We start from the raw sequence: 23,610 nt of genomic DNA on the forward strand, positions 1-23,610 counted from the left end.
TTTGCTCTCAGTGCAAGCCAACTATTTGGAGTGGTAGGATTTTGCCACTTGGGTCAGACTTGAAATGTAGGTGGAGCCAGAATTTTATAGTTTGACAGGACAAATTCATGGAGGATGAGGCTTTATTCTAATTCCACTGTTGGAGGAAATATGCCTCTTTACCAGTAGCTAGGAACCACACAGACCCTGCTTTTGGGCTTCCTGTGGGCATCTGGTTGACAATTTTGAAAACAGAAATACTAGTTGGGCCTTTGGGTCTCATGTTCTCCACACACACACACACACACCAGTTTCAAGAACTGCCCATTTCTCATTTGCTTGGTCTTTGCTTGGAAACTGATGCTTTAAAATTGACAGGCAGCTGCAAGTATTGTTTCTATGCCGCCCTAATGTGTTCCTCAAAGCAGAGCCAAGCCTCATGTTCTGAACTGCCCGCAGTCTGAAGGCTGCTGAAAGGTGATATTCCAGTAGCAGGGGTGCTTCCTTGGGCAGGAACCAAACATGTATCGGGCAAAATACCAGCTGATGGAGAACCTCTCTGCTTGCGAGGAATACCGAGTTGCCAAATGAGGGCCTCTGCCCCACCTCAAACCATGCCATGTGCATACGTGCCTGAAAAACATCACGGGACCAGTTTCCCAGGGGCCATTTTGCCACCAGTCCCCAGTGGCGCTGTCCACGGTGCTGATTCTTTTCCAACTCTACCTGGTCCGTAGACCATGGGGATTTTATCTCGTTAACAACCACCATACATTATCGGTGCCTGTTAGGTCACCCTCGACTTTCCCTGCCCTCCGCGTACCCTTAGAAAATGTATGGGGCTTCAGCAGCCAAAGCAGACCTGGTGGAGCCGCCGCCGCCCACAAAACTCCCTTCGGCGCCCAGTGGCGGCGCTCTGCCGAGAAAGGAAGAGAGGAAAGCAGAGGGTCGCTTCAAGCGGCGGCCTCTCGGCCATTGCAGCTCTCTCCCCCTCGGCAGCCCGGCTCAGCCCCGAGGAGCTCCAGACCGAGGCCCAGGCGCCACCGGGGTCTCCATGGCCGAGCGCAGGAAGCGGCGGCGGGCTTAGAGCGGGGCCCCCGGGGGTTGCTGCTGTCTCCGCGGCCGCTGGCTGGGTGAGGAGGGGCTGGCGTGATGTCCGGGTGCGGGATGGAGGCGGATTACCCCGCCTTTGAGAATCCGCTCTGCGGCGAGCTCAAGCACATTTGCAAAAGGATCAGAGAAACCTACAAGGAGATCAAAGAGGACCTGACCCCTTACAAAGATGATCGCTACTACAGGTAAGAAGAGCGGGGGGGGGGGCGCGAAGGGAGCAGCGCGCGGAGGGATGGAGAGGGAAAGAGAGGCCTCTTTATTTTTTAGGGAAATAGCTGTTTGCATCAGCGGTCTGGTCAACCCCTGTTAAAAATGCTTCTTTAAATGCAGTACGTAGGATTCAGAAGCAGCTATTCATTTATGAGCAATCCCAAGGGGAATCCTTATTTCCACGCACTTTGGGGGACGTGATTTGCAGAGTGAAGCCTTCCCACCTACCCCTCCTCCTCCTCCTCCTCCTCCTCCTCGCCGGCTGCGACAGTCTTTTCCCTCCCGCGCCGCCGCTTTCTCAGTACCAAGGATGGAGATGGTGTCTTTCGAGGTCCAGCGTTTCAATATGGCTGCTGGGAGAGGAGAGTTACCTTCTCCCAGCGGAGCTACCCTTTTTGGTTCTTTTGCGATGAGGTTTTGATGAGTGACTTCAGAGAGTCCCTGAAAGGGAAAGAGTTGCTTGAGTAAGGAAAAGGGGGAAAGGGAAAGAGTTGCTTGAGTAACCTTCCTGATGGCATTTTCTAAATGTGGAATCTGAGTCTGGGATTCTTCTCGACTCTGATCATATTCCACCACCACCCTGTTCGGAAAAGATGAGAGGGATTTCCCCCACCCCACCACCGCCGAAAGAGCCCATGATCCTCCTGTACATGGGGTTGTAATGTAAATAATCAGGGCTCCACCTTCTCTCCAATGAGTCCTCAGGATCCAAGAGCTGTGGGTTCTTTGCTCATTCTTCCCTAAACCTTCTCCTGCCCATATTCAGCCCCCCTCCCCAATAGCTGATTTCCCTTTCGTATGAAGAAGAAAACTACCTTTCCGAAATTTTCAGAGTTCGACAAAATCACAGGAGCAAGGTGTCCCCCTTGAGTCACAAGCCAGGAAATATCCTCTGTATGGAACTCCATGAAATAGATGGTTCCTATGCATACTGCATGCATTACTAACTAAAGTCTTTGCGGAATTTTATTTTTCCATGTGGTTCAGGTTCCAGCAACTCTAGCCATAAAGAAATACAATTAAAAAACAACAGCCCTCCTTGTGATACTGGATGAAATTCAGCTCCACTAAATCCAGTGAGAGGTTTGCTGTTGACGTCAACAAAATGAGAATTGCATCTGTTACCTACAGTCTTAGCTCATATCCCTTGATGAAAGGCACAGCTCTGTCTGTGCATATTTACTCAGAAGTTAAGTTTCACTGTGCTTAATAGGGATTGTATTGTAAATTATGGGTCTGCTGTATAATAAAAACGGAGCTGCAAACCTTAAGAAGTATTATAAAATTAGAAATTAAGTAATAACCAGGTCCAATCTTATGAGGCAGGAAAGGCATGCTTCTATCTGAATCACTGGTAGGTGGCGCGTCACATTTTGCCTTTTGTACCGTCAGCCAGGCAGATAAAGGCTATTAAAACGAACTATGTTTTTATTTTAAGTGTGTATGGGGGGGGGGGAATAGAAGGTAAGGTTTGAGTGGCGTTGCTGAGAACTAAATATATGCCTCTCTTTCCATGGGAGATAGCTCTGTGTGCGTATGTGTGATTGAGAGACTTGAAAACTACAATTCCCATGTCTCCTTGCGAGCAGCACTGCCATGGAACTAACTGCCCTGAGGTAGTTTCGCCCCTGACGGCTTTCAAACTGACAACCGTTCGCAGAAGGAGCAACGCGCAGGCGCACACCCTCTGTGCCTACGGGCACACTATGCTGACAGGCGCGCCTTAGAGGGTATTTTCCGAGGTGTTGCGGCCCCGCCCCTCCGGCCACGGCCCCGCCCCCTACAGCTCCCGAGAGGCGGAGCTGGCACGTTGGGTGACGCACGCGGAAGTGATGTGCGCAGCTGGCGCTGCCACGGAGCTAGGCGGGCAGGCGGGCACCGCTTAGCTTGGGAGAGACCAGCTGTCGGAGTGGAGGCGGCGCGGCGCGCATGCGCAGCATGGATATGGATCTGTGAGTTTTGGGGGTAGCGAGACCAGCGCTGAGGGGTAGGGGGTGCGCGGTAGTTGCGCAGGCCGCGGAGGGAACCGTGGCTGACCTGAGCCTATTCCTCTGGCCGGACCACACGGGTTGCTGAGGAGTGTTGCCCCGCCCCACTCGGCGGAATCAGCCGGAGCGTGTAGTGCTTTAGGCACAGATTTGGAGGAGGAAAACGCTCCTCTTTCCCTGCCTTGTGGGTAACAGTGTCCCAGAAGCTCACAAGCAGAGCAGAATGGGAACAGTTCCCTCGCTACCTTCCCATTTTAACTAAATCAGAACAAGCTGGGAAGGTAGCAGTTCCCCTGAACATACACAGACTACTTGCTTATTGTGGAATAATCACTGCCAGCCCCTTTGCCTTTATAATTAGTGTCAGAGCCTTGGGTCAGCAGGTGACAGGTGTCATATGAATATGACAGACTTTGAGCCACAGCACAGTTCATTTTAGAAACAAATCATTTGAGGAATGGATCCTTTCCTCTAGCTCCTTTATCACTTAGTGATTGTGAGAGGCAGGGAGAGATGTCTGAGTATGTGTGTCATATTTGTGCATTTGGTGAGCTGGGTAGTGTTAACTTATCTTTGACAGAAATGCTTAGTGGAAGAGAGTTGCCTCACATTGTCCCCAAAGCCATGCTAATGTAAAGGCTGGAGTCTGGACAGTCGTTGGCTCGAGTTATATTGACATACAAAAGCTAGCTCAAATGTTACAGTGAAGCAGGATAAGACATTTTCAGGTACCACATGTCTTAACATAGGTACCACACATGGAGTCCTGTGTTCAGCTCAGGGTGCCACAATTTAAGAAGGATACAGTGGTACCTCGGGTTACAGACGCTTCAGGTTACAGACTTCACTAACCCAGAAATAGTACCTCAGGTTAAGAACTTGGCTTCAGGATGAGAACAGAAATTGTGCGGCGGCGGCATAGCAGCAGCAGGAGGCCCCATTAGCTAAAGTGGTACCTCAGGTTAAGAACAGTTTCAGGTTAAGAACGGACCTCCAGAACGAATTAAGTTCTTAAGCCGAGGTACCACTGTATTGACAAGCTGGAATATGTGCAAAGGAGGGTGAACAAGATGCTAAAGGGTCTGGAAACCAAGCCTTATGAGGAACAGTTGATAGAATTGGGTTTGTTTACCCTGGAAAAGAGGGGACTGAGATATGATGCACATCTTCAAATTTGTAAAGGGCTGTCACATGGAGGATGGACTAAGCTTGTTCATTCCTGCTCCAGAGGGCAGTACCTGAACCAGTGGCTTCAAGTTACAAGAAAGGAGAGTCAGTCCGAGAAGAACAGTAAAAGCTGTTCTGGAACAAACTCCCACAAGAGGTGGTGGACTCTACTTCATTGGAGATTTTTAAGCAGAGGTTGGATGGTCATCTGTCATGTATAATCTAGTTGAGATTCCTGCATTGCAGGAGCTTGGACTAGATGACCCTTAGGGTCCCTTCCAACTCTACACTTCTATGATTCTATAACTTCTGCTATTGCATTTAAAGTGGACTTTTATCAGTGATGAGATCCAGGAGTTTAAAAAGTAGCTGAGACCCTCTAGATCTTCCTGTAGATGAAAGCTTCCCTCAAGCTCCAGTTCACACATGTTAAAGAGAAGTGCTGTTCTTTTGCACTCCTTGTTTCTTTAAATGTATGAAATGTCTATGAGATAGTTTGAAACTAACTCCTAGTAGGACTGCTGTGGTATTTACAATGTTTGCAAATGTCTTGGGAAAGATCTGTTTAATAAGCCGAGTTCAGGGTGCTTCTGATTTTTGCTTTTACTCATACTTCATACAAGTTTAATAAATTTAATAAATAATAATAAATGATACCTATTTTATGCTTGTGACCTTTTAGAGAGAACGGAATGATTTCTCTGCCTAATTATCAGAAGCAACTTTACAAAATGTGTGGACAAAAGTTCACGAAACTGATTTTGGCTCTAAAGTTCTTAAAACAAACACACACAAGCTATGATTCAAGGCCACTAAGATCATTTCCTTGCTCTCCTTTCAAGGAAACTGACTCTCCTTTTTGTGTTTCCTGCTGAGAACCTGAATGCTGATTCCTCTGTAGAAAAGTCAAATGTTGCATTGCTTCTCTATTGCATACTAAATCTTTGCCATAGCAAGCAAGTTAACCAATGTCTCAAAATGACCATGGCTGTAAGAGGTGGTATTACCTTCTGTCCCCAGCAGATTTTCACAATGTCTGCTTGAAGACAAGTGCCGTGAATAAAGTAGATAAGTTTTAGACAACTCGCTGGACTGAAAACTCGTGGTACCTGACATGTTCTTCAGAAATTGAGTAATATTTTAGCATTGAAATAGTGTTTTAACATGTTCAAAGAGCTTTACTTAAAATATTGCATAGTGAGCAAGAGAGCCTGAGCTACAAACCAGGAAATTCCAGGTTCATAGCTCACATTGGTCGTAAGCCACTCTCTCTTAGCCTCTGGCCGCTGCCTGCAATATGGGAAAAAATAATATTGAATTACCTTGCAGGGTTGTTATAAGGATTTTAACTAGATAAAGCATGTGAAGTGCTTTGAACACTTGAAAGCACTATACAAATTTGTTTAATTTTTGCTATTAATAGCAATAGTTTAAGTCACAAATGTTCCTGCTTCTTTATTGAACCTGGGAGAGGTACGGGTGTACTATGCGACTCCTGGTTACATGTGCTCCAACTGAATGCTAGATACCGGTAGTTCTTTTCCCTTCTCCTCCTTTAAATCTTCTGTTTTCTCTCTCTCCTGCTTCTCTGATGCTGCTGAGTGATGGGGTTAAGATGCCTCTCTCTTTAGGACTGTTGCATCAGAGGTAAATCAAGGATGGTTAAACCTGTGGATATGTTGTGTTCAGTCTAACATCCTTAGGAACTATCCCCCCCCCCTTTTGGATCAGATTGGATCGTGGCCTTTTGAGGGTGTTGGTTTTCTCCTCTGTCTTTCAGTGCACCTTGCAGCTTGACTGGCCTGCATGGCTGATCTGGAGCAGCAGTTCTGTAAGCCCTTCTTGCAGTGTATCTTTGCTCCTCTGCTTTTGTACATTGCAGCCTGCATTGCATGGGAGGAAGCTAACCAAAGGCAGCTTGTGGACTGAGTGGCATTTTGTGCTCTCTAAACCCTGGCTGTGTCGGTATAAACCATTTTGTGCCTGCAAGGTATGAAAAAAAGGCAAGCCGCAGACTTGTGCACACTTTGTGTGCCCTTCCCTCGCTCTTGTCCTGCTGTTCTTAAGTGAAAAAATGATATGGACGGCTAGTGCAAAATCAGGCTGGATCTTGTTTATGTTACTTATGAGGTGGAATAAAGTTAATCTGTCGTAAGCAGGGTGTATGGGGATAACTTGCAGGGGAAAGGGGGTGTATATACTTCAGTTGCTGATTTCTTTCTGTGATCACCCCAATCATCCCCCCTCCCCCCATTTCTAGGAACCCAGTTGGAAGAAAAACAGTTCCGTGGCTGTCCAAAGGAAATCAGCTTCTGTGAGGGACAGTCACACTCTCACTCCATGCTTTGCAGTTTAGTTCCTTTGCCTCATATTTGCCGCTGCTGAGTTTGAAGATAATTTCCTAGATGATGTCCTCCCCCCCTTTTTGTGAATTGCTATTTATTACCAAAAAAATCTCCTAATTTCTTATCTATGTATTTTGACATGCTTCTCGATTTCCTTGAATACCTGTAATGCAGAAGTGGAAGCACTCATTCAACAAGGAAAGCATAACTTCAGGAAAGAGTTTCAAAATAACACGAAAGCTCATACCAAGAACAAACTTAGTTGGTCTCTAAGGTGCTACTGGAAGGATTTTTTTATTTTGTTTTGTTTTGACTATGGCAGACCAACACGGCTACCTACCTGTAACTCAAAATAGCACGTTAGTCCTGTTTTGAGTTCCCAATAGGCTGAATGCTAAAAGTGTCCAACCTGTTTTTCGCCCTGTTATAGATGGGTTAATTTATAGATGGCAAACTGTTTATACTGTAGTTTGAAAGTATGCTCCATAATGTATCTTTGCATTGCCTTCCTATTGATTCAAGCACAATCTTAGTGTCAGTTCATGACTGTGCATGTGGAAAATGTTGATTCATCCCTCTTGTTACCAATTTGCATTAAGCAGCTGATATCGTGACTACTGTATATCTGTAGCATATAAGTTAGAAAAAAGGTTGCACATACACTTCAGAATTATGACAACTTTGAGAAGATATAACCAATATTCCACAGATACAAGTGTGCCTGCTTGTACCACCTGCTTAGCTATATGTAAAGTTCTGTTATGGGGCACACCAATGTGTGGGGTATGTTGTCAGAATGAACATGCTGCCAATCTAAGCAGCACTTTACAGCCGGTCCTGGTCCCTGTTGATTCAGCTTAATGATACTTGCTCCCAGGTAATTGTGTATAGGGCTACAGCCTTGAAAAAGCCTTCCACTTTCTGATGGCACATTTTATCAAACAAAACATTGAGTGTTTTTACTGGATATGTGGTGTGGGAAACTTGCTAACTTGTTCTTTCTCTCCTTGTTTGCAGGTTGGCCCCGATGCGATTATATACGCTGTCCAAACGCCATTTTGTCTTGGTCTTCGTAGTATTCTTCATTTGTTTTGGTTTAACCGTTTTAATAGGTATTGCAGGTAAGATTCTGCCTTTTTGGTTAAAGATTGTTTTCTCTATTTACTTGCCTCCTATTCTTTCCCATTGTTTTGCTATCAAGACATACAGCTTGAATTTGTGCCCCTTCTTTAGGTTTTTAATGAGTAGCTGGTGGTGGGGATTGAAATTTATCAAGTGTTTAAAAGAAGCTGGCACCACCCAAAACTGACAAGGAGCAGAGATCCAGCCCCAGCCATGGAGCCATTTTTGCCTTTTATGTTGTCCTATCCATGACCATTGCAAGGTTACAAATAAGCCTGTGTCTCCATTCTTGCCATACATAGTCCAGAATCTGTGTCCTGAAATTATATTGGACTTAGATTTTAGTAAAACATAACTGCAAACAGTGTGGTCAAGGACCAGCTTGCTGCTCCTTGAAGTAATTTTATCCAGCCATTGATAGTCCTCCTCAAATGTACTATGTACTGTGAGAAGTGCTTGAGCATTCTGTCTTTTGGAGAGACATGCCTCTCAATTGTGATATCTTGATTTCTTATGGGGAGGTTGAATCATCACCTAGTAAAAGTGATTCATTTGATGGATTTTTTCTTAAGGTGATATTTTGGTATTTCATCCAATTTTTTGATGATTTCAAATTGAGCTTTTGAATTGCTTAAAAACATTTGATGTGATAGACCCTTTTTATTTGGCTTGATACTTTTGCAGAAAGCAGCCAGGGTCAAACTGCAGTTCTTGAGACATTTCAAAATGTAATGCTAAAACGTACGCTGTCATCAATTGCAGCTCACTGTCCTTATATGTGACAGTGACATTGCTGTACTTGTATCTTAGGGATGGTGCTGAAATAGAAAGCCAAAGCCCATGCAGACCACACTTTGGGGAAGTGAGGGACTATGTTTTACATGTTATAAGTAAATGTTGGTGAGGAAATTGCATAGCAGATCATACCCAAATGTGTGTGCTTGCTTAGATTTGGTAAAGCACATATGGCTGTTCACACCAGGCTAACACCCATAATAAAAAAATGTGCGCATTATGTGTGTGTGTGTGTGTGTATATATATATACTTGTACATTTCAAAGAAATGCCTTCACACTCAAAACATGTATGTATATAGTTAGTCACAAAACCAAGCAGGATAATTCCTGCAAGCTCTCTCTCCACCTCCCTCCCTATTCTGAAGAGGGTGGATATATTGATGCTAAACAGTGACTGCATTTGAACATCACTGTAACCTATGGTTTATACCAGGGGGAGGGGCTAACTGGCAGCTGTTCCTGTAAGCTTTTGTGGTCCCCCCGGGAAGACTCTCCAAAACGTGTCACCTAATTTTTCATTTTTAAATATAAAATTCTTTTAAACTCTTGTTTTTCTACCTCTCCCATAATGCAAAAGGCTTATTTACCCCTTAGTCTTCCCCAACTTCATCCATTTTTTAAAGTTATTCCCCCCCGACTGTTCACAGAGGACCCCTTTTATGATTCTGTGATATGAAAAGGTTTTTGTCACACCCACATACCCAATACCCCTAAAATGTGTCTTTCAAAACCTATATTTTTAACTGAATGTAATAGTGACACCTGGAAAGCACTGAGAAATCTCTCTGCATTGGGGAGGGCTCCTGCATATTTTCCAGACCCAGAGAAGGGTGTATGCTTTCTGTGCTACTACCCTCAGCAGGTTGGAAGATCCTCTGGCCAGTGGCAAACTGGCATTTGTAGACCCTTGGGTGGTGATGAGCATGAAGGAAGGGTGGGCCTTGAGAGATGCCACCTGCTCCCCACTGTTCAAATATTATTTCAGTCCAGTTGTTTCTGAGGCATTGCTAGATACTGCATTGGGCAATCCCTCTTCCTGCTGCTGGACTGTGATATCATAGAAAGCTTCTCAAGGCTGCTCTCTGCCATTGTGCTGCAGTGGTGTACAAAAAGAAAATCTGGTTGCAAACCTTCTGTTGCAGGCAAATCAAATCTCCTGTCTCTTGTGCCTGGCATCTGGAATTCTGCATGTGACCTGAATTCACAGCAGGAATGGGGAATCTGTGGCTGTCTAGATGTTGGACTAAAACTCCCATGAGCCCTGACCATTGTCCAGGCTGGCTGGGCTTGATGGGAGTTGGTGTCTAATAGCATATGAAGGAAGGCACGTTCCCCAACCCTGATACCAAGATGCCATTTAGCTATCATGGCTAATAGATATTGATAGACCTGTTCTTCTCCCACCAGAAGAAAGAACCTACTTATAGAAAGCTGCTATATTGGGGGGAACTAGGCTGGTACCCTTTTCACTGGCATATCGCTTCATGTGTGCATGGAGTGTGTTTTAAAAGTGGGAAGACCATTCAACCCTCCACTAAAATGCCCTCTAAAATAGAACAGTCTGTGGCTATGTAGTCTATAGTCCAGTTTTGTTCTGTGGTGAGCTGTATGTCTAAAGATCTTTTGAAGTCTATAGTATGTGGTAATGTGAATGTGGAACTTGACTCTGAGTCGAATTGAATTCTATCGGCAATGTGGATAAGAAATCATCCCTTAATTTTGATGCATGAGTAAAACAGGAGCTTCTGTGTGATTTAACATTATCTGTCTACCATTCCTGACATTTTCAGCTAGTAACGGTCATCATTAAAAATTTAGGCTGCAACAGGAATTCACATATTGAGCCCATGTCTCTGTCTATTGCATAGGTCCCAATGTCATTGAATCTTTTCAAGTGAAATCTCAGTTGAATAATGGCTCCAAGGTAAGTCTTCTTATACTCTGTTTGTAGATTGTGCATGCTTGTTCTGACACACAAATATTTCAGGGTGGGATTCACCTAACAAGCCCTATCAGTGGGAGCCCTGCACAAGGACTTATGCTTGTGCAATGGGGCTTTCCTCTCATACTCCCACCTGAGCCCCCCGAAATTGGCTCCGAGAGGGAGGTTGGGAGAACCCCCAGAACTGTGTGCAGTTGGAGGAGAGGGAGAGTTGTTTCACCTGGCAAGCTGGAACAATAGGAAGAGCACAACATTGAATTCCATGCATAGTCTCAAGTATTTGGTGTATTCAACATAATACTTCCTAGGTCTGTGGGAGTTTGCCTTATGACTTATTCCATCAGCTCTTGAGCTGGTCATGTTACATGGGGCATTTTCAGGACCCTGTGGAGCAAAGCAGAACCTAGACTGCAGACCTTGCGTAGGGTGTGGGGTTCAAAGGTCATCTGCAGGTAACCATACTGAACAGTCTAATCTCAATGATATCAACAGAGGGTATGGATGCTCCTCCTAGCTCCTGCCACAGTAGTGACGTACAGAAAAGAGAGGCATGCATTTGCCTAAGAACTGATTGATAGCACTTTTTCATCATGTCCTAGTTTTTTTTTTTTGCTGTGCCTTATAAGAATTCCTTCACTTTGCTTTGCTATTCTAGAAAACACTATGAACAAGAAGACAGTATCTGCACCTTTCCTGCAACAAGCATTATAGCTGTGCTGCATGTTGATGAGGAAGGGCCATGACTCAGTGGCAGAACACATTCTATGCATGCAGAAGATTCCAGATTCAATCCCAAAAATATTCAGTTAAAGTTCTGATGTAGCAGTGCTTGTAAGATTTCTGCCTGTCTTCTGGAGAACCTCTGGTAGAATAGATTGGCCTGCATCCAGTCCTTTACTCTACTCATGCACTGATTTAGAACACCCACTGCCTCTTCTGGATTTGATGAAAAGGAGAGAGAAAGCTGGGTGTAATCTACATATTGATTGCACCACATCTCATTCCACATCTCCCAATAAACCCTCTCGGAGTTTCTTATAGTTATGAAATAGCATGGAGGGTAAAATGGAGCCCAGTGGAATCTCATAGTATAACAACATCACAGACAAAACTTGCTCACAAAACCTGAAGAAGCTAATATAGTAAAACGAATCACTATGGTTTAACTCTTGCTTCCATTTTGTTTTAGATAAGGCCATTTAATTTAAGTTCACCACCGTTATCTACTTATAATCAGCAGTTGTGGCTGACATGTGTAGTGGAGTTGGACCAAAGTTTTGGTAAGTGTTACTTAGCTTGTATGATTAATTATGTATATATCAACCACATACAGAAATGTGTGTATATTGCCTGCCTGTACAATGTGAGGTCACCAGGACAGATGAAAGGAAGCAGTGCTTCACACAGTGCGTAGTTAAACAATGCAATTTGTTACCACAATGTACTAGCTTCAGTGAGCAGTTGTTATTGAGGGTTGGAATGTACTCTTGATTCTGTTATAGAATCCATTCATTTTCGGTTGTTACTGCATCTGTTATCTTATATATATATGTATACTCTAGCCTATAGATTGTAGCATCTGAACAGACTTTTGTTTTTTCAGATAACAAATGGAATGGCTTGAAAAAAAACTTCAATATGCTGGTTACAATAAGTGGTGTAATAGAGAATGCAAGCGTCAGGTATTTCAACAAGGAACTTCACAACCGGACAAGGACACTGAACTGTGCACAGGTAATGGCAATGTACCATTTCTTACAGATGAGCTATTTCTGTGGTTTAAAAGCATGATAGAGAGGTGAGGCGAGGTGAGGAAGTATCTCTGTTGGTGAAATCCATAAACAAAATAGCAACTAATGTATTTGACCCCACATTCAAAATGTTGCATTTCGAGAAGCAGTCATGGGCAATAATTCTGTTGAAGGTCCTGGAAAATTGTTGCCAGACAGGATTGACTATATTATATTAGGTGGATGAATTTTTTGATTCTAGTTTCTTGTTAACAACAAAGTGAGGAATTGCAGAGAGCATGTTTTAGAAGTATGAACTTCCAGATCCTGTTTCTGGAATCCACAAATCAAATCAAGGTTACAGCTGTTAACGATCTGCTAATCAACAGTTTCTGTGTTTGCTCTGTTAGTTTTCCTTGAAACCCAGTGATCACAAAGCAGCACTTCTATTGAATGCAACTAGAGGTCCCAGATGAGTCTTTATTTTTCCTTTGCCTTGAGCTTAGGGCAGCTGTGCTGTTACAAACAGCAGAGAAGTCCAAGGGAATGTCATGCAAGAAGGCAGGGATACCCTAACTGAATTTCGCCGTTAAATCAATTCTGATATGCTAACTCATTTATTGCAATGGTTGGCCCAACCCTAAATGACTCAAAAGCCCAGAAAGAAAAAAAGAACCTGATTGTGGTTGGTGTGTGTATGGTGTTCTCACTGTTGAATTTCTTTCCCTCCCAATTTGCCCTCTTCCAATGTGTGCTCCTAGCAATGTGCTGAATTTATTGTGGTCCATCTTGGTTATCTGAACTACACTCGCTATGAGATCACTGTCGCCTTTGAAAACCTTCCTCCAATCAAGCATTACAATTTCACAGTAAGTGAAGTAAAGGCAAACATAGAATGAAAGTGTAGTTTTAACTGTAAATCTTTGTGTTGATTGTAATATTAAAGGGCACATTATTTCCCCTTGAAGTTTCAATGGCTACACCCACAAGAAATACTGGTACCAGTGCTAAATCCGGAACATCACACTGATAAATAAATGAATAATAAAATACTGAATATTATGACTGATGCCATCGACATTCCTTTAGCTTTTTTGTTAATATTCTGATTTCTTTCTTTCAGTGGAAAACCTATAACTCAGCCTTCTCTCAAGTGGAAATCTGGTTCCGATTTGTCTTTGTGGTCCTTACTTTCATCGTCACAGTGAGTGTCGATTGTTCAGTTTTATTTTTGTATGAGATATGGAAGTTGCTCTGGAAGGGAGAGTTCATTGCTAGAGGGATGGAAGGATAATGGCCAGAGACATAGGCGGGATACAAAAGAGGGAGTGCTACGGGATAAGAAAAGTGAAGTGAAAACAAGGAGAAATATAAGACACTGAGGTGTTCTGGTATGTGATGCTTCCCCAACATGGTTTGAGGTGGTTCCTGTTCACTGGGGTTTTGGGGCACTGTTGTTCTCCTGGGGCTGCATCAGCCAACCTATTCTCTGAAGTGCAAGAAATCCTTGCAGAACTTGCTGCCTAGTGTAGCCCATGTGCCTCAGCTTACATTCTGCCACCAGTCTTCCTTTTTTATCTGAAGACAAACGGGTACTACATAATCTTCGCTGATTTTTTTAAATGTTCCTTTGCAGTGTCTCTTTGCACACTCCCTGCGCAAGTTCTCTATGCGAGATTGGGGAATAGAGCAGAAGTGGATGTCGATCCTCCTCCCCCTGCTGTTGCTTTATAATGGTATTTATATGTATTGCGTCATGCTGTGATCGGCTCCTGGGGCCATGCTTTATAGGGCAGATTCTCCCCCACCCTCCTCACGTAAGTGAGATTGGGCAGGAAAGGAAAAATAAATAAATACAAGCCCCTTTCTTTTTAAATAAGTTTGGGGAAGAGCAGGATCCATGTGGTGTCCTTGTGCTCAAAGAAGGACTTTCCACTCCTCTGCAATTTTTGCCAATTCCCTTTGGTGGTCCCTGCCCCAAAACGTCCAACAGTTGAATTTTGGGAGCATTGGATATTGCAGGGGGCTGGAAAAAACCACCCCTCTCTTCTGTTAGCAGAGGCATCTGCTGGTTAAAAAAGCCTTTTGTGTGAGTACAAGTGTACCAGTTGGATTGCACCCAGGGTCAGCATGGGAGAATTTCAGTTCTCACTGATTCTAGCTTTTAAAAATAACTATTTATCCTCCCTTTCCACACTTAGGTGTCCAAGGCAGCCAGCAAAGGGGGGGGGGGGTCGGGAATTTATTAGAAAAATAAAATAAAATAAAATAAAATGGTTTAGAATGTGTAAAACAAGTGGCTGAACAACAGGAGCAGGTTAAAAAACAGCAGCTGGCTTTCGCCATCTACCATCATACAGTTGCAGGAAAGCAATATCAGTTTGGCAAGCTAAAGGCCTGTTTGAAAAAGCCAAAATTCTTTCCCTGCTGGCTAGAGTCCATATGAGAGGGAGCTAGACAGGACTCCTTAAGAGAGGATTTGCATAGTGTGGGTGCAGCCACTGAGAAGGCTCTGTTGAATCACAACTCTGACTCACAATTAGGCTGCGAGAGAGTGCCCAAGTGCAGGGTGGAACAACATTTTCCGTGGTTGTCTTGTGACGGTTTTTCTTTTGTTGCAGATCCGTTTTTCCCCCTCTCGTTCCTAATCAACAGTTGGTTTCCTGGAATGCTAGATGACCTCTTCCAGTCGCTGTTCTTGTGTGCATTGCTGCTGTTTTGGCTCTGCGTCTACCATGGGATCAGAGTGCAGGTCAGGAGGAGACACTTATTTCAATGCTACCTACATTCTGCCTTTCACACTTATCTCTTGCTCTGTGCATGTGTGTGTGTGTGTGTGTGTGTGTGCTTTGCTGTTTTTTACTGGATAAACACTCATTAAGTCACCCATTAAAACCTATTCCAAATAAACAGCTTTGGAAAAATCTTACACCAAAGGAATAAATAACGTTAATAAATGGTCTCACTTGCCAAAGAGCAAGTTAAACTTACTTTATTTGTAGCATTTTTAATCCTCCCCTTCCTGCACTGAACTCAGAAAGGTGTAGTTCAGCCTCTCTCCCCCTCTCCCAGATTAGAGAGAGCCTACAAATACCCTATGAACTTTATGAATTATTTCCCCCAGTCTTGCATGCACTCCTGAAAGGACTTTTGATCCAATGGATGCCTTTGTAAAGAAAAGAAAAGAAAAGAAAAGAAAAGAAAAGAAAAGAAAAGGGAAGGTGATTTTCCTTCCCACTACAGTCCCCAGCATCCTAACAGAGCACAGCTCTGGAGAGTTGTGGGACCATCCAGAACAGACTAGAAAGAGGTTTGGGGGCCAGTATGAGGAAGAGCAGATTGGTAAATATTGCCTCCCTGCCTCTTAGTGCAGCCATCTGCTGAATCACAAGTCCCTCCATGTGTGCAGCAGCCCCAGTTTGGATTCCACCCAGAAACTCTGTGTGAATTTCTCAAAATTAAACTATTTGTTGCTGCTGCCCCTCAGAAAAAAGTACAGCAATATTTCACAATATTGTAAATTAACTGATGTCTGAAAGCCAAGTTTAATATTCGTAATTTACCCTTTTCTTTGTTAGGGTGAAAGGAGGTGCATAACGTTCTATTTTCCTAAACTCCTTATTGTTGGTCTTTTGTGGCTGGCTTCTGTTACATTAGGAATATGGCAGACGTGAGTAACTTCTCTCTTTTCCTCTTTCCCCTTCTCTGATCACTAAATAGCCTTGAACAAGAAAGCAGGATTTTTAAAATAGTTCTTATCTTTTACTTTTTCTCTAGTAAAAGAAAAGACTAAGTCCACCATTTGAAGATTGTAGAGCACATGTTGAAACGGCAATAAATACAGTGGAACCCTGGGTTACGCACGCAATCCGTTCCGGGTCGCTGTGTGTAACGCAGGCGTGCGTATCCCGAATGCATGAAGAAAGCCTGAAAAACCAGAAGCACCACGATTTGAGTGCTTCTGCGCATCCAGGGGTCGTGCGGGGGTTGCACACGCTCCGGAAACGCTTCCGGGTTATGGGCGTTCTTAACTCGAACGTCCGCAACCCGGGGTGTGCGTAACCCAGGGTTCCACTGTATCGGGAGATAGCTTTGTATCCTGATATCTGTCTAAAGGCTTCCTTAGCTGCATAGATTATTCAGTCTGTTAGCATGTGATCAGAATATGAAGTCTTCCTACTGCATAGAGAGAGCCCACTTTCCATATAGTTGAAGTACCCTCTGGAACAGATTGAGGCAGTCCAGGAACCTTCATGGTAAAGAAGAATCACTGAAAATTCTCTCCCTCCCTTATTCCGCCAAGGAATTATTTTATTCCATGGGTAAGCACCGCATTGGATACTCAAGAAGTGGCAAACGTTATTCAGCGCTGAGTAGTCATAGGATTTTTAAACATTTTCCTAGTGCTATGTGTATGTGTATTTGAATATGTTGGTTCCAGCTTTCTCAGTTCTGCATAAATAGGAAACATAATTACAAACTCAAACAAATTGGAATCATATTTTTTTTGGCTTTTTCTTGAAAACTGTTGGGAGCACTAGTAGAGAGAGTCTAAATCTGTATCTTATTAAGCTGAGGGGGAAGAAATTGTCATTTTTAAAAACATGTTAGTTTCTATGGATTTATTTTTAGTTTTATGATGTGTACAAATTCTTACATTAAATGGTCTTGTTATTTTTTTTTTAGTGTCAATGAACTACGTGACCCAACATACCAGTATGGGATTGACACAAACAACTTTCAGGTAAATTAGTGTGAACAATCCTTTCTGCTTATATGAGAAATGCTGTGTGGATTATCAGATTTTGAAAAACACTGAGCTATTTTGATCCATCTGTCCAACTGATGTCCTATGCTGGCACAACTGCAAAACGATAGGTAACAGGCTTTCACTTAAATATTGGTTGTAGCTTTGCTTACATTAAGTTTCCAGGGACTTCTTCTGAGATCCCTGGAAAAACCTTCAGAAAAAGAATGGTGAGAACCCACTTAAATTCAGGGTTAGAAACTTGAAATTGTTACATGTAAGACTCCCCTGATCACAACAAAAGCCTACCAGCTTTGTAAAAACCATCTCACACAGATTCTTGTAATTAGGAGAATCTCACATGTAACAAAATCAAGTTTCTAAAGGGCTGTCACATGGAGCAAGCTGGTTCTCTCCCGCTCCAGAGTATAGGACCTGAACCAATGGATTCAAGTTACAAAAAAGGAGATTCTGACTAAACATCAGGAATAATTTTTTTACTGTAAGAGCTGCTTTGCACTGGAACAGACTCCTTCTGAACATGATGGGTTCTCCTTCCTTTGAGGTTTTTAAGTAGAGGTTGGATAGCCGTCTTCTAGGGATGCTTTAGTTGATATTCCTGCATTGCAGGGGTTGAACTCCCTTCCAGCTTCCCTTCTACAAATTCTACGGTTCTGTTATTCTAATTTTGTTGAAAGACTTTTGTTGCCCACTTTTGTAAACTATAATTCTTTGTTGGTCATCAGTTAAATCTTTCATTTAGATTCTTAGAAGTCCAATAGCTGTTTCTAAGATCATGTGAGGATGTCTTAATACAACACAATAAATATTGGGAGATAATTGTATTAAGAGAAAATGAAACAGAACAGGAAAAACGAAGTGATTTATAAAGTCACTGTTCTCAGCTTCTTTTGAAAACAAATGACCACCTGTGCACCAGGTCTGCAAATCAGGGGGAACACATAGAGAAACAGGATTGATAGCACAACATCCCTATGTTTAGCCTGACCAGCATTTTGGAAATCATGTAAAACTGTTCTTATCCGAGAAGCATATAGTGACTGGGATTAAGTTTAGCCATGGTTATTCAAGTGTAAAGCCTTTCATCTAAAGGCACTCTGGCCTAAGTGAAAGACTGGATATGCACCTTTGACACTGGAGACATATATTTTAGGGCCCATCCCATTCTCATGGCTGTAATTTGTTTTAACTGTCTTTGATACTGTATTTTTACATTCTTACATTCTTGTAAGCTGCCCTCGGACCTCATCATGAAGGATAGGAAAGAAATGTTGTTGTCATAATCTCCATCAGAATAATATTTTTAAAACTTTTGTATATATTTTTGTAACAGGGTATGAAAATCTTCTTCCTTGTGGTGGCAGCTGTGTACATTTTGTACCTTTTGTTCCTGATAATCAGGGCATGCTCAGAACTCCGAAACATGCCCTATGTCGGTAAGCTCTGTTCTGTGCCTGTCATAGTTGCTGCGTGGCAATGTTCTTCCAGCGAAATATTTGTGTTCACCTTCAGATAACCATTTTTCTTCTCCTTTTCTCAGATCTCAGGCTAAAATTCTTGACCGCGTTGACATTTGTAGTTCTCGTCATTAGGTAAGACATTAATTCTTTTCTGCTAGATACAGAAATCATCCTGCTGAGGTGCAGATTAGCATCTTACACATTTCTGATAAAGCACATACAGTCAAACCTTGGATCCCAAACGCCTCTGTTTTGGAACGTTTCGGTTCCCGAACGACAAAAACCCAGAAGTAAATGCTCTGGTTTTCAAATGTATTTTGGAAGCCGAATGTCCAACACAGCTTCCGCTTGAGTGCAGGGAGCTCCTGCAACCAATCGGAAGCCATGCCTCGGTTGTCGAACATTTCAGAAGCCGAATGGGCTTCCAGAACAGATTACGTTCCACAACCGAGGTTTGACTGTATTAGATGCCGATAGATTATGCTTGGCATATATACATATAATATTTTTGGGTTTTTACAAACCACTTAGAGACTGTTTTCATATTAAGTGGTATATAAATATATGAAATAATAACTTCCATTGGCACAATTACCACATCCTTCCCACTGCTGCATCCCCTTCCATGCATTCACCTTTTGAGGATCTGGGTGTTCCTGTGCATTGACAGTAGATTTAATTAGGAAGGCTAACATTTGCCCTAGCACTAATTTACTGTTTCATTTAACTCTGGTTAGAAAGTGAATTACAAAATGTTTAGTGGCTTTTTGGTTTCTTTTCCCTTACTGCAGCATCGTTATACTTTATCTGCGTTTTGGAGCCCAGGTTCTGCAAGACAACTTTGTGGCTGAACTGTCGACCCATTATCATAATTATATCCTTTTACTGTGACATCATGGTACTGAGATGTTTCAGTCAAGCTGTGTACGTCAGACTGTTTGAGGGATTAGTATACTGTAATTCCCTATACAATGAAGGCATCAAAGTGTAGGGGAGGCAAGAAGGCAAGCACTGCTGCGCAGGGTTTTGCAAAGCAATGGCACATCCACCGAAAAGCCCCTCTCCTGCATCCCAAGCAAACATAGCTCAGATGTTGGTGGCATGTGAAGGAGAGCCTCTCTATGTGATCTTAGTAGACAGGCTGGCTTTTAGCTTATTGAATGTTGGGCAGCTTTGAACATTAGCACTGCTTTCATCTGTGACGCTACCTATAGGTGAAGCAGCTGTAAAGCAGATTTTACTTTTAAATCTGGAGATAGCTTTTTCCTAGATGTTTTGACCATGTCCTGGTTAGCTGCCTACATATATGTGGAGAATGACATTTGTGTGCTGCGAGGTGTGCATCTTGAATTGTTTTGTTTGATATCCTTGACGGTTACCACCTGCAGAATTCTTATCATTCTACGGCTTATTGAACTTCTATTTATACACATTAGCCTTTGTATATTCACCATCAAAAAATGCCCTGTATGGTAAGTTGGCCTCAGTTCAGCTTTTGCTTTTTTTCTCTTTTTCCACCATATTCTATTCTATTGCAAAAAGGTTGCATGTCATACTATTGTGTAAAATATTCAGGTATTATGTCTATTTGTGTTTAAGCCCTAGAGCAGGCATAAGAAACTTGTGGCTTTCCACATGTTGTAATAATAATAATAATAATAATAATAATAATAATAATAATAATAATAATAATAATTTATTTATACCCCGCCCATCTGGCCGGGTCTCCCCAGCCACTCTGGGCGGCCTCCAACAAATACCAAAATATACAATACAAAGTCACAAATTAAAAACTTCCCTAAACAGGGCTGCCTTCAGGTATTTTCTAAATGACAGGTAGTTGTTTATCTCTCTAACTCCTGATGGGAGGGCGTTCCACAGGGCGGGCGCCACTACCGAAAAGGCCCTCTGTCTGGTTCCCTGTAGCTTTGCTTCTCGCGGTGAGGGAACCGCCAGAAGGCCCTCGGTGTATTCATGCTCCCATCATCTGTCACCACTCGCCATGCTGGCAGAGTCTTTCTTCCCTCCATGGTGCTCCATAAGAAGATGTATTCCCCTCCTCCCAAAAATGCTAGGCTTGTGGTCTCTCTTGAAAGACTCATCTTGACTATCGAAAGCTTTCTGAAAGTTCAAATAAGCTGAACTGAAAAGGCCCTATAATAGAGAGATATCTTGTTAAGTGAACTTTTCCTTTGCAAAACCTTTCAGAGTCTCAGTTGAAAGATAATCCTGCCTTCTCTATGCTGAATGACTCAGATGATGATGTGATCTATGGGTAAGTAACGTAAGGCTTACAGTAGTAGTATTAATTTAATATTTTTTTTCTCATATTCTACAAAATATAAGCCATGGAGGTTTCCTTTTAAAAAGGACTGCCCTGTCACTGGTGATAGTTGTATATTGGAAGCAAATGATGAAGAATCTAGTACTTGTGGTAGGAATAGTATGAAGTCAAACATTTTTAAAAAGCTTCCATTAGTTCCCTCATGGAACTTAAGTGGCATACGTGGTCCCTTGCCCCATTTATCCTCACGGCAACTTACCAAGGCAGGTTGGCCTGAGAGAGTGTGAAAGGCCAGTAGATCTCTTGTGAGCTTCATCGGCTGAGCAGTGATTTGAACTCTCTCCTGCAGGAGGCAGAGATGGCCACCAACCTCCATGACTTTAAAAGAGGATGAGACAAATTCATGGAGGAGAGGGCTATCGATGGCTATACTCTTCTTCCACAGTTGGAGGCAGTAATGCTTCTGAATATCAGTTGCTGGAAACCATGTGAGGAGAGTGTGTTCTTGTGCTTGAATCCTGCTTGCTGGTTTCCCACAGGCATCTGGTTGTCCCCTGTGAGAGCCTGGTCCAGCAGGCTCCTCTTCTGTTCTGGCCTCAGTGTGCTCACTTGCTCACATATGACCTAACATCTCTCTCTAGCCTCTGTGACCGCAGAGTTTTATAGCCACAGAATTGGTTATAAGGTGAGAGGGCTCCGTTCTACGGAACGAGGTCTGAATTTGTGAGATAAGCCATGTGAGTGAAATGTATGTGTGGCAGGTAAAGCAAGTGCTAAGACAGACGTTGTGCCTACTGTTATTTATCTAACTTGTTAGCCATTTAATACAAAAGTATAAAGTTTTAAATCAACAGTTTACAAAAATTATGTAATTTTGAGGGTAATGACAGTTTGCATTGGAAAATGCAGCTGCAAATTCTACCCCAACCCTTTCCAACATATGAATAATCTTTGTGTGGGGCAGAAAGAGTATCGATTTGCTTCCTTATTCTTTTTGAGGCTGTCCTATGTGTAAGCAGCTATGCGACAACCCTTATGATGGGGATGTTCAGCTGCTTGAATAATTGCAGGGGGATTTATTTTCCCCACGGAGTTTGCTTTTCTTTTCTGAGAAAAGCATGTGTCCCTGCTTGTTTCCTCATCTTTTGGTCCTGTCTCGAATTCATCAGCAAGCAAGACAAGTGTACACTTCCAACTGAGCCATCAGTGTCACATTTAGGATGCCTTGAAAATAAGTGAATTGCTTTGAACACTGAAATTAAAGCAAGCTCCCTATACCAACCTTCCAATATGGTCAGATTTTGAAGCCATACTCTTTAGATAGATTGGAAGGAAGCGAAAGAATACTGCTTTCATTCCTACCTGAAGAGGGTTCATGTTTGGAAGAATAACAAATCTTTTTAGATCATACTAATTTCGTCTACTTGCCCAGAATAAGTGTTGTTTTATGTTATTTATGTCTTAAGATGTTCTCGAATATCTCTTTTTTTGGGGACAGGAGTGATTATGAAGAAATGCCACTTCAGAACGGTCAAGCCATCAGAGCCAAATTCAAGGAAGAATCGGACAGCGATTAAGTTTTCATAGAAGTGGCCTGCTCTATGAGAACAAAAGCAATTTTGACACTCTTCCCCCCACCCCCTAAAAATCTTTTTCCTGAGTCTACTGTTAACTGATCATAGACTTCTGTGGAAGGATTTCCTGTTTCTCCCTTTCTGTTTACAAACCTAAAACTGAAGTGGGGGGGGGGAAGAATATAATTTTTAGGGAAGAGTTATTCTGTAAAATCAAAGTGTACCCCCCCTTTTTTTTTTAGAAAACAGTTGTGATGGGATGCCTCCAGACCAGATTGTTTGGGGAGCTTGCTGTGCATTGTCACAGCTAAAACTTTGATTTCCTCATAGTTTCATAACTATTTACTTGGAATGTAGTATTGAGATGCTTACTTTTTTACTCCAAAATAATTTTATTTTGACATTTGCAAACTGTGTTTGCAGAGAAGGGGAGAGAGGAAATGCCCCAGCTCCCAATGTCATTCAACCCCAAACTTACTCTGATTGGAATCTGCTTGGCACTTTCAACACCTTGAGAAACCTCAATTTCTGTTTTCCCATTTCAGGGGTTGAAAGGTGGTGGGTTGGAATTGCAATTGTGATTCAGCACTGTATGTGACTTGAATTAAATGAAGGAGTTTTTTCAGTTATCTGATTTTGTGATTGCGATTAAGCACACCAGTTCAGCTTCTTCTGAGACTGACATAATTCTATATAATTGTATTGGAAGAGCAAAATAATTTGAGAAAGAAGGTGTTCTAAGGCTGCTTTATCTTAAAACAACAGTCACATTTGGTGAAAAGCATAACTTTGCACCTGAGTGTCTTCTGCCTGTGTAAATGATGACTGAATGCTGGTTGCTGGTTTTTTTTAAGAGGGAACAATATATAATTTTAACACACATTCCTTTAAATTCTGTAAATGTTGTCCCCCTCCCCCCAAATAAGGGTGTTAAAATAGTTTGGTATTTAATAACCAGTAGTATAGAAACACAAACACATTATGTGTTGGATGTGAACCTAGGTGAGCTCTTGGAGATATTTGGGTAGGAAATTCTCTTCATTTGACTGAGCACGATCCAAAATGGTGATTGATCCATTTTGTTGAACCAGCTGTATAAACCAGCAAGGTAAATTGGAGCCTTCAAATTAC

At 42.5% G+C, this 23,610-nt stretch overlaps 1 protein-coding gene across 3 annotated transcripts; it reads left to right on the forward strand.

The window, feature by feature from the left end:
- Nucleotides 1-890: 890 nt before the first annotated feature.
- Nucleotides 891-23,108, forward strand: TMEM181 (transmembrane protein 181). Of its 3 annotated transcripts, none has more exons than XM_033144090.1 (17): nt 891-1,277; nt 7,820-7,923; nt 10,590-10,645; nt 11,853-11,943; nt 12,267-12,397; nt 13,155-13,262; nt 13,517-13,597; nt 14,030-14,129; nt 15,015-15,145; nt 15,972-16,063; nt 17,080-17,137; nt 18,495-18,597; nt 18,702-18,753; nt 19,413-19,495; nt 20,004-20,093; nt 20,830-20,896; nt 22,404-23,108. In XM_033144090.1, the coding sequence occupies exons 1-17, from the start codon at nt 1,132-1,134 to the stop codon at nt 22,480-22,482; spliced, it is 1,572 nt and encodes a 523-aa protein (XP_032999981.1). In that variant the 5' UTR covers nt 891-1,131; the 3' UTR covers nt 22,483-23,108. The 3 variants fall into 3 exon arrangements, with proteins under 3 accessions (XP_032999981.1, XP_032999984.1, XP_032999982.1); XM_033144093.1 differs by lacking the exon at nt 891-1,277 and adding an exon at nt 3,162-3,254; XM_033144091.1 differs by lacking the exon at nt 891-1,277 and adding an exon at nt 6,058-6,104.
- The last annotated feature ends 502 nt before the right edge of the window (nt 23,109-23,610 follow it).

Source organism: Lacerta agilis, chromosome 3 (genome assembly GCF_009819535.1).
Source record: "Lacerta agilis isolate rLacAgi1 chromosome 3, rLacAgi1.pri, whole genome shotgun sequence".
NCBI classification, from domain to species: Eukaryota; Metazoa; Chordata; class Lepidosauria; order Squamata; family Lacertidae; genus Lacerta; species Lacerta agilis.

Bases quoted from the DNA above. Each gene is read 5' to 3' on its own strand.
- TMEM181 (XM_033144090.1), top strand. From the start codon at position 1,132: ATGTCCGGGTGCGGGATGGAGGCGGATTACCCCGCCTTTGAGAATCCG. The intron at 16,064-17,079 runs GTGAGTAACTTC...TTTTTTTTTTAG, and splicing joins ACATTAGGAATATGGCAGAC to TGTCAATGAACTACGTGACC. The intron at 17,138-18,494 runs GTAAATTAGTGT...TTTTTGTAACAG, and splicing joins TTGACACAAACAACTTTCAG to GGTATGAAAATCTTCTTCCT.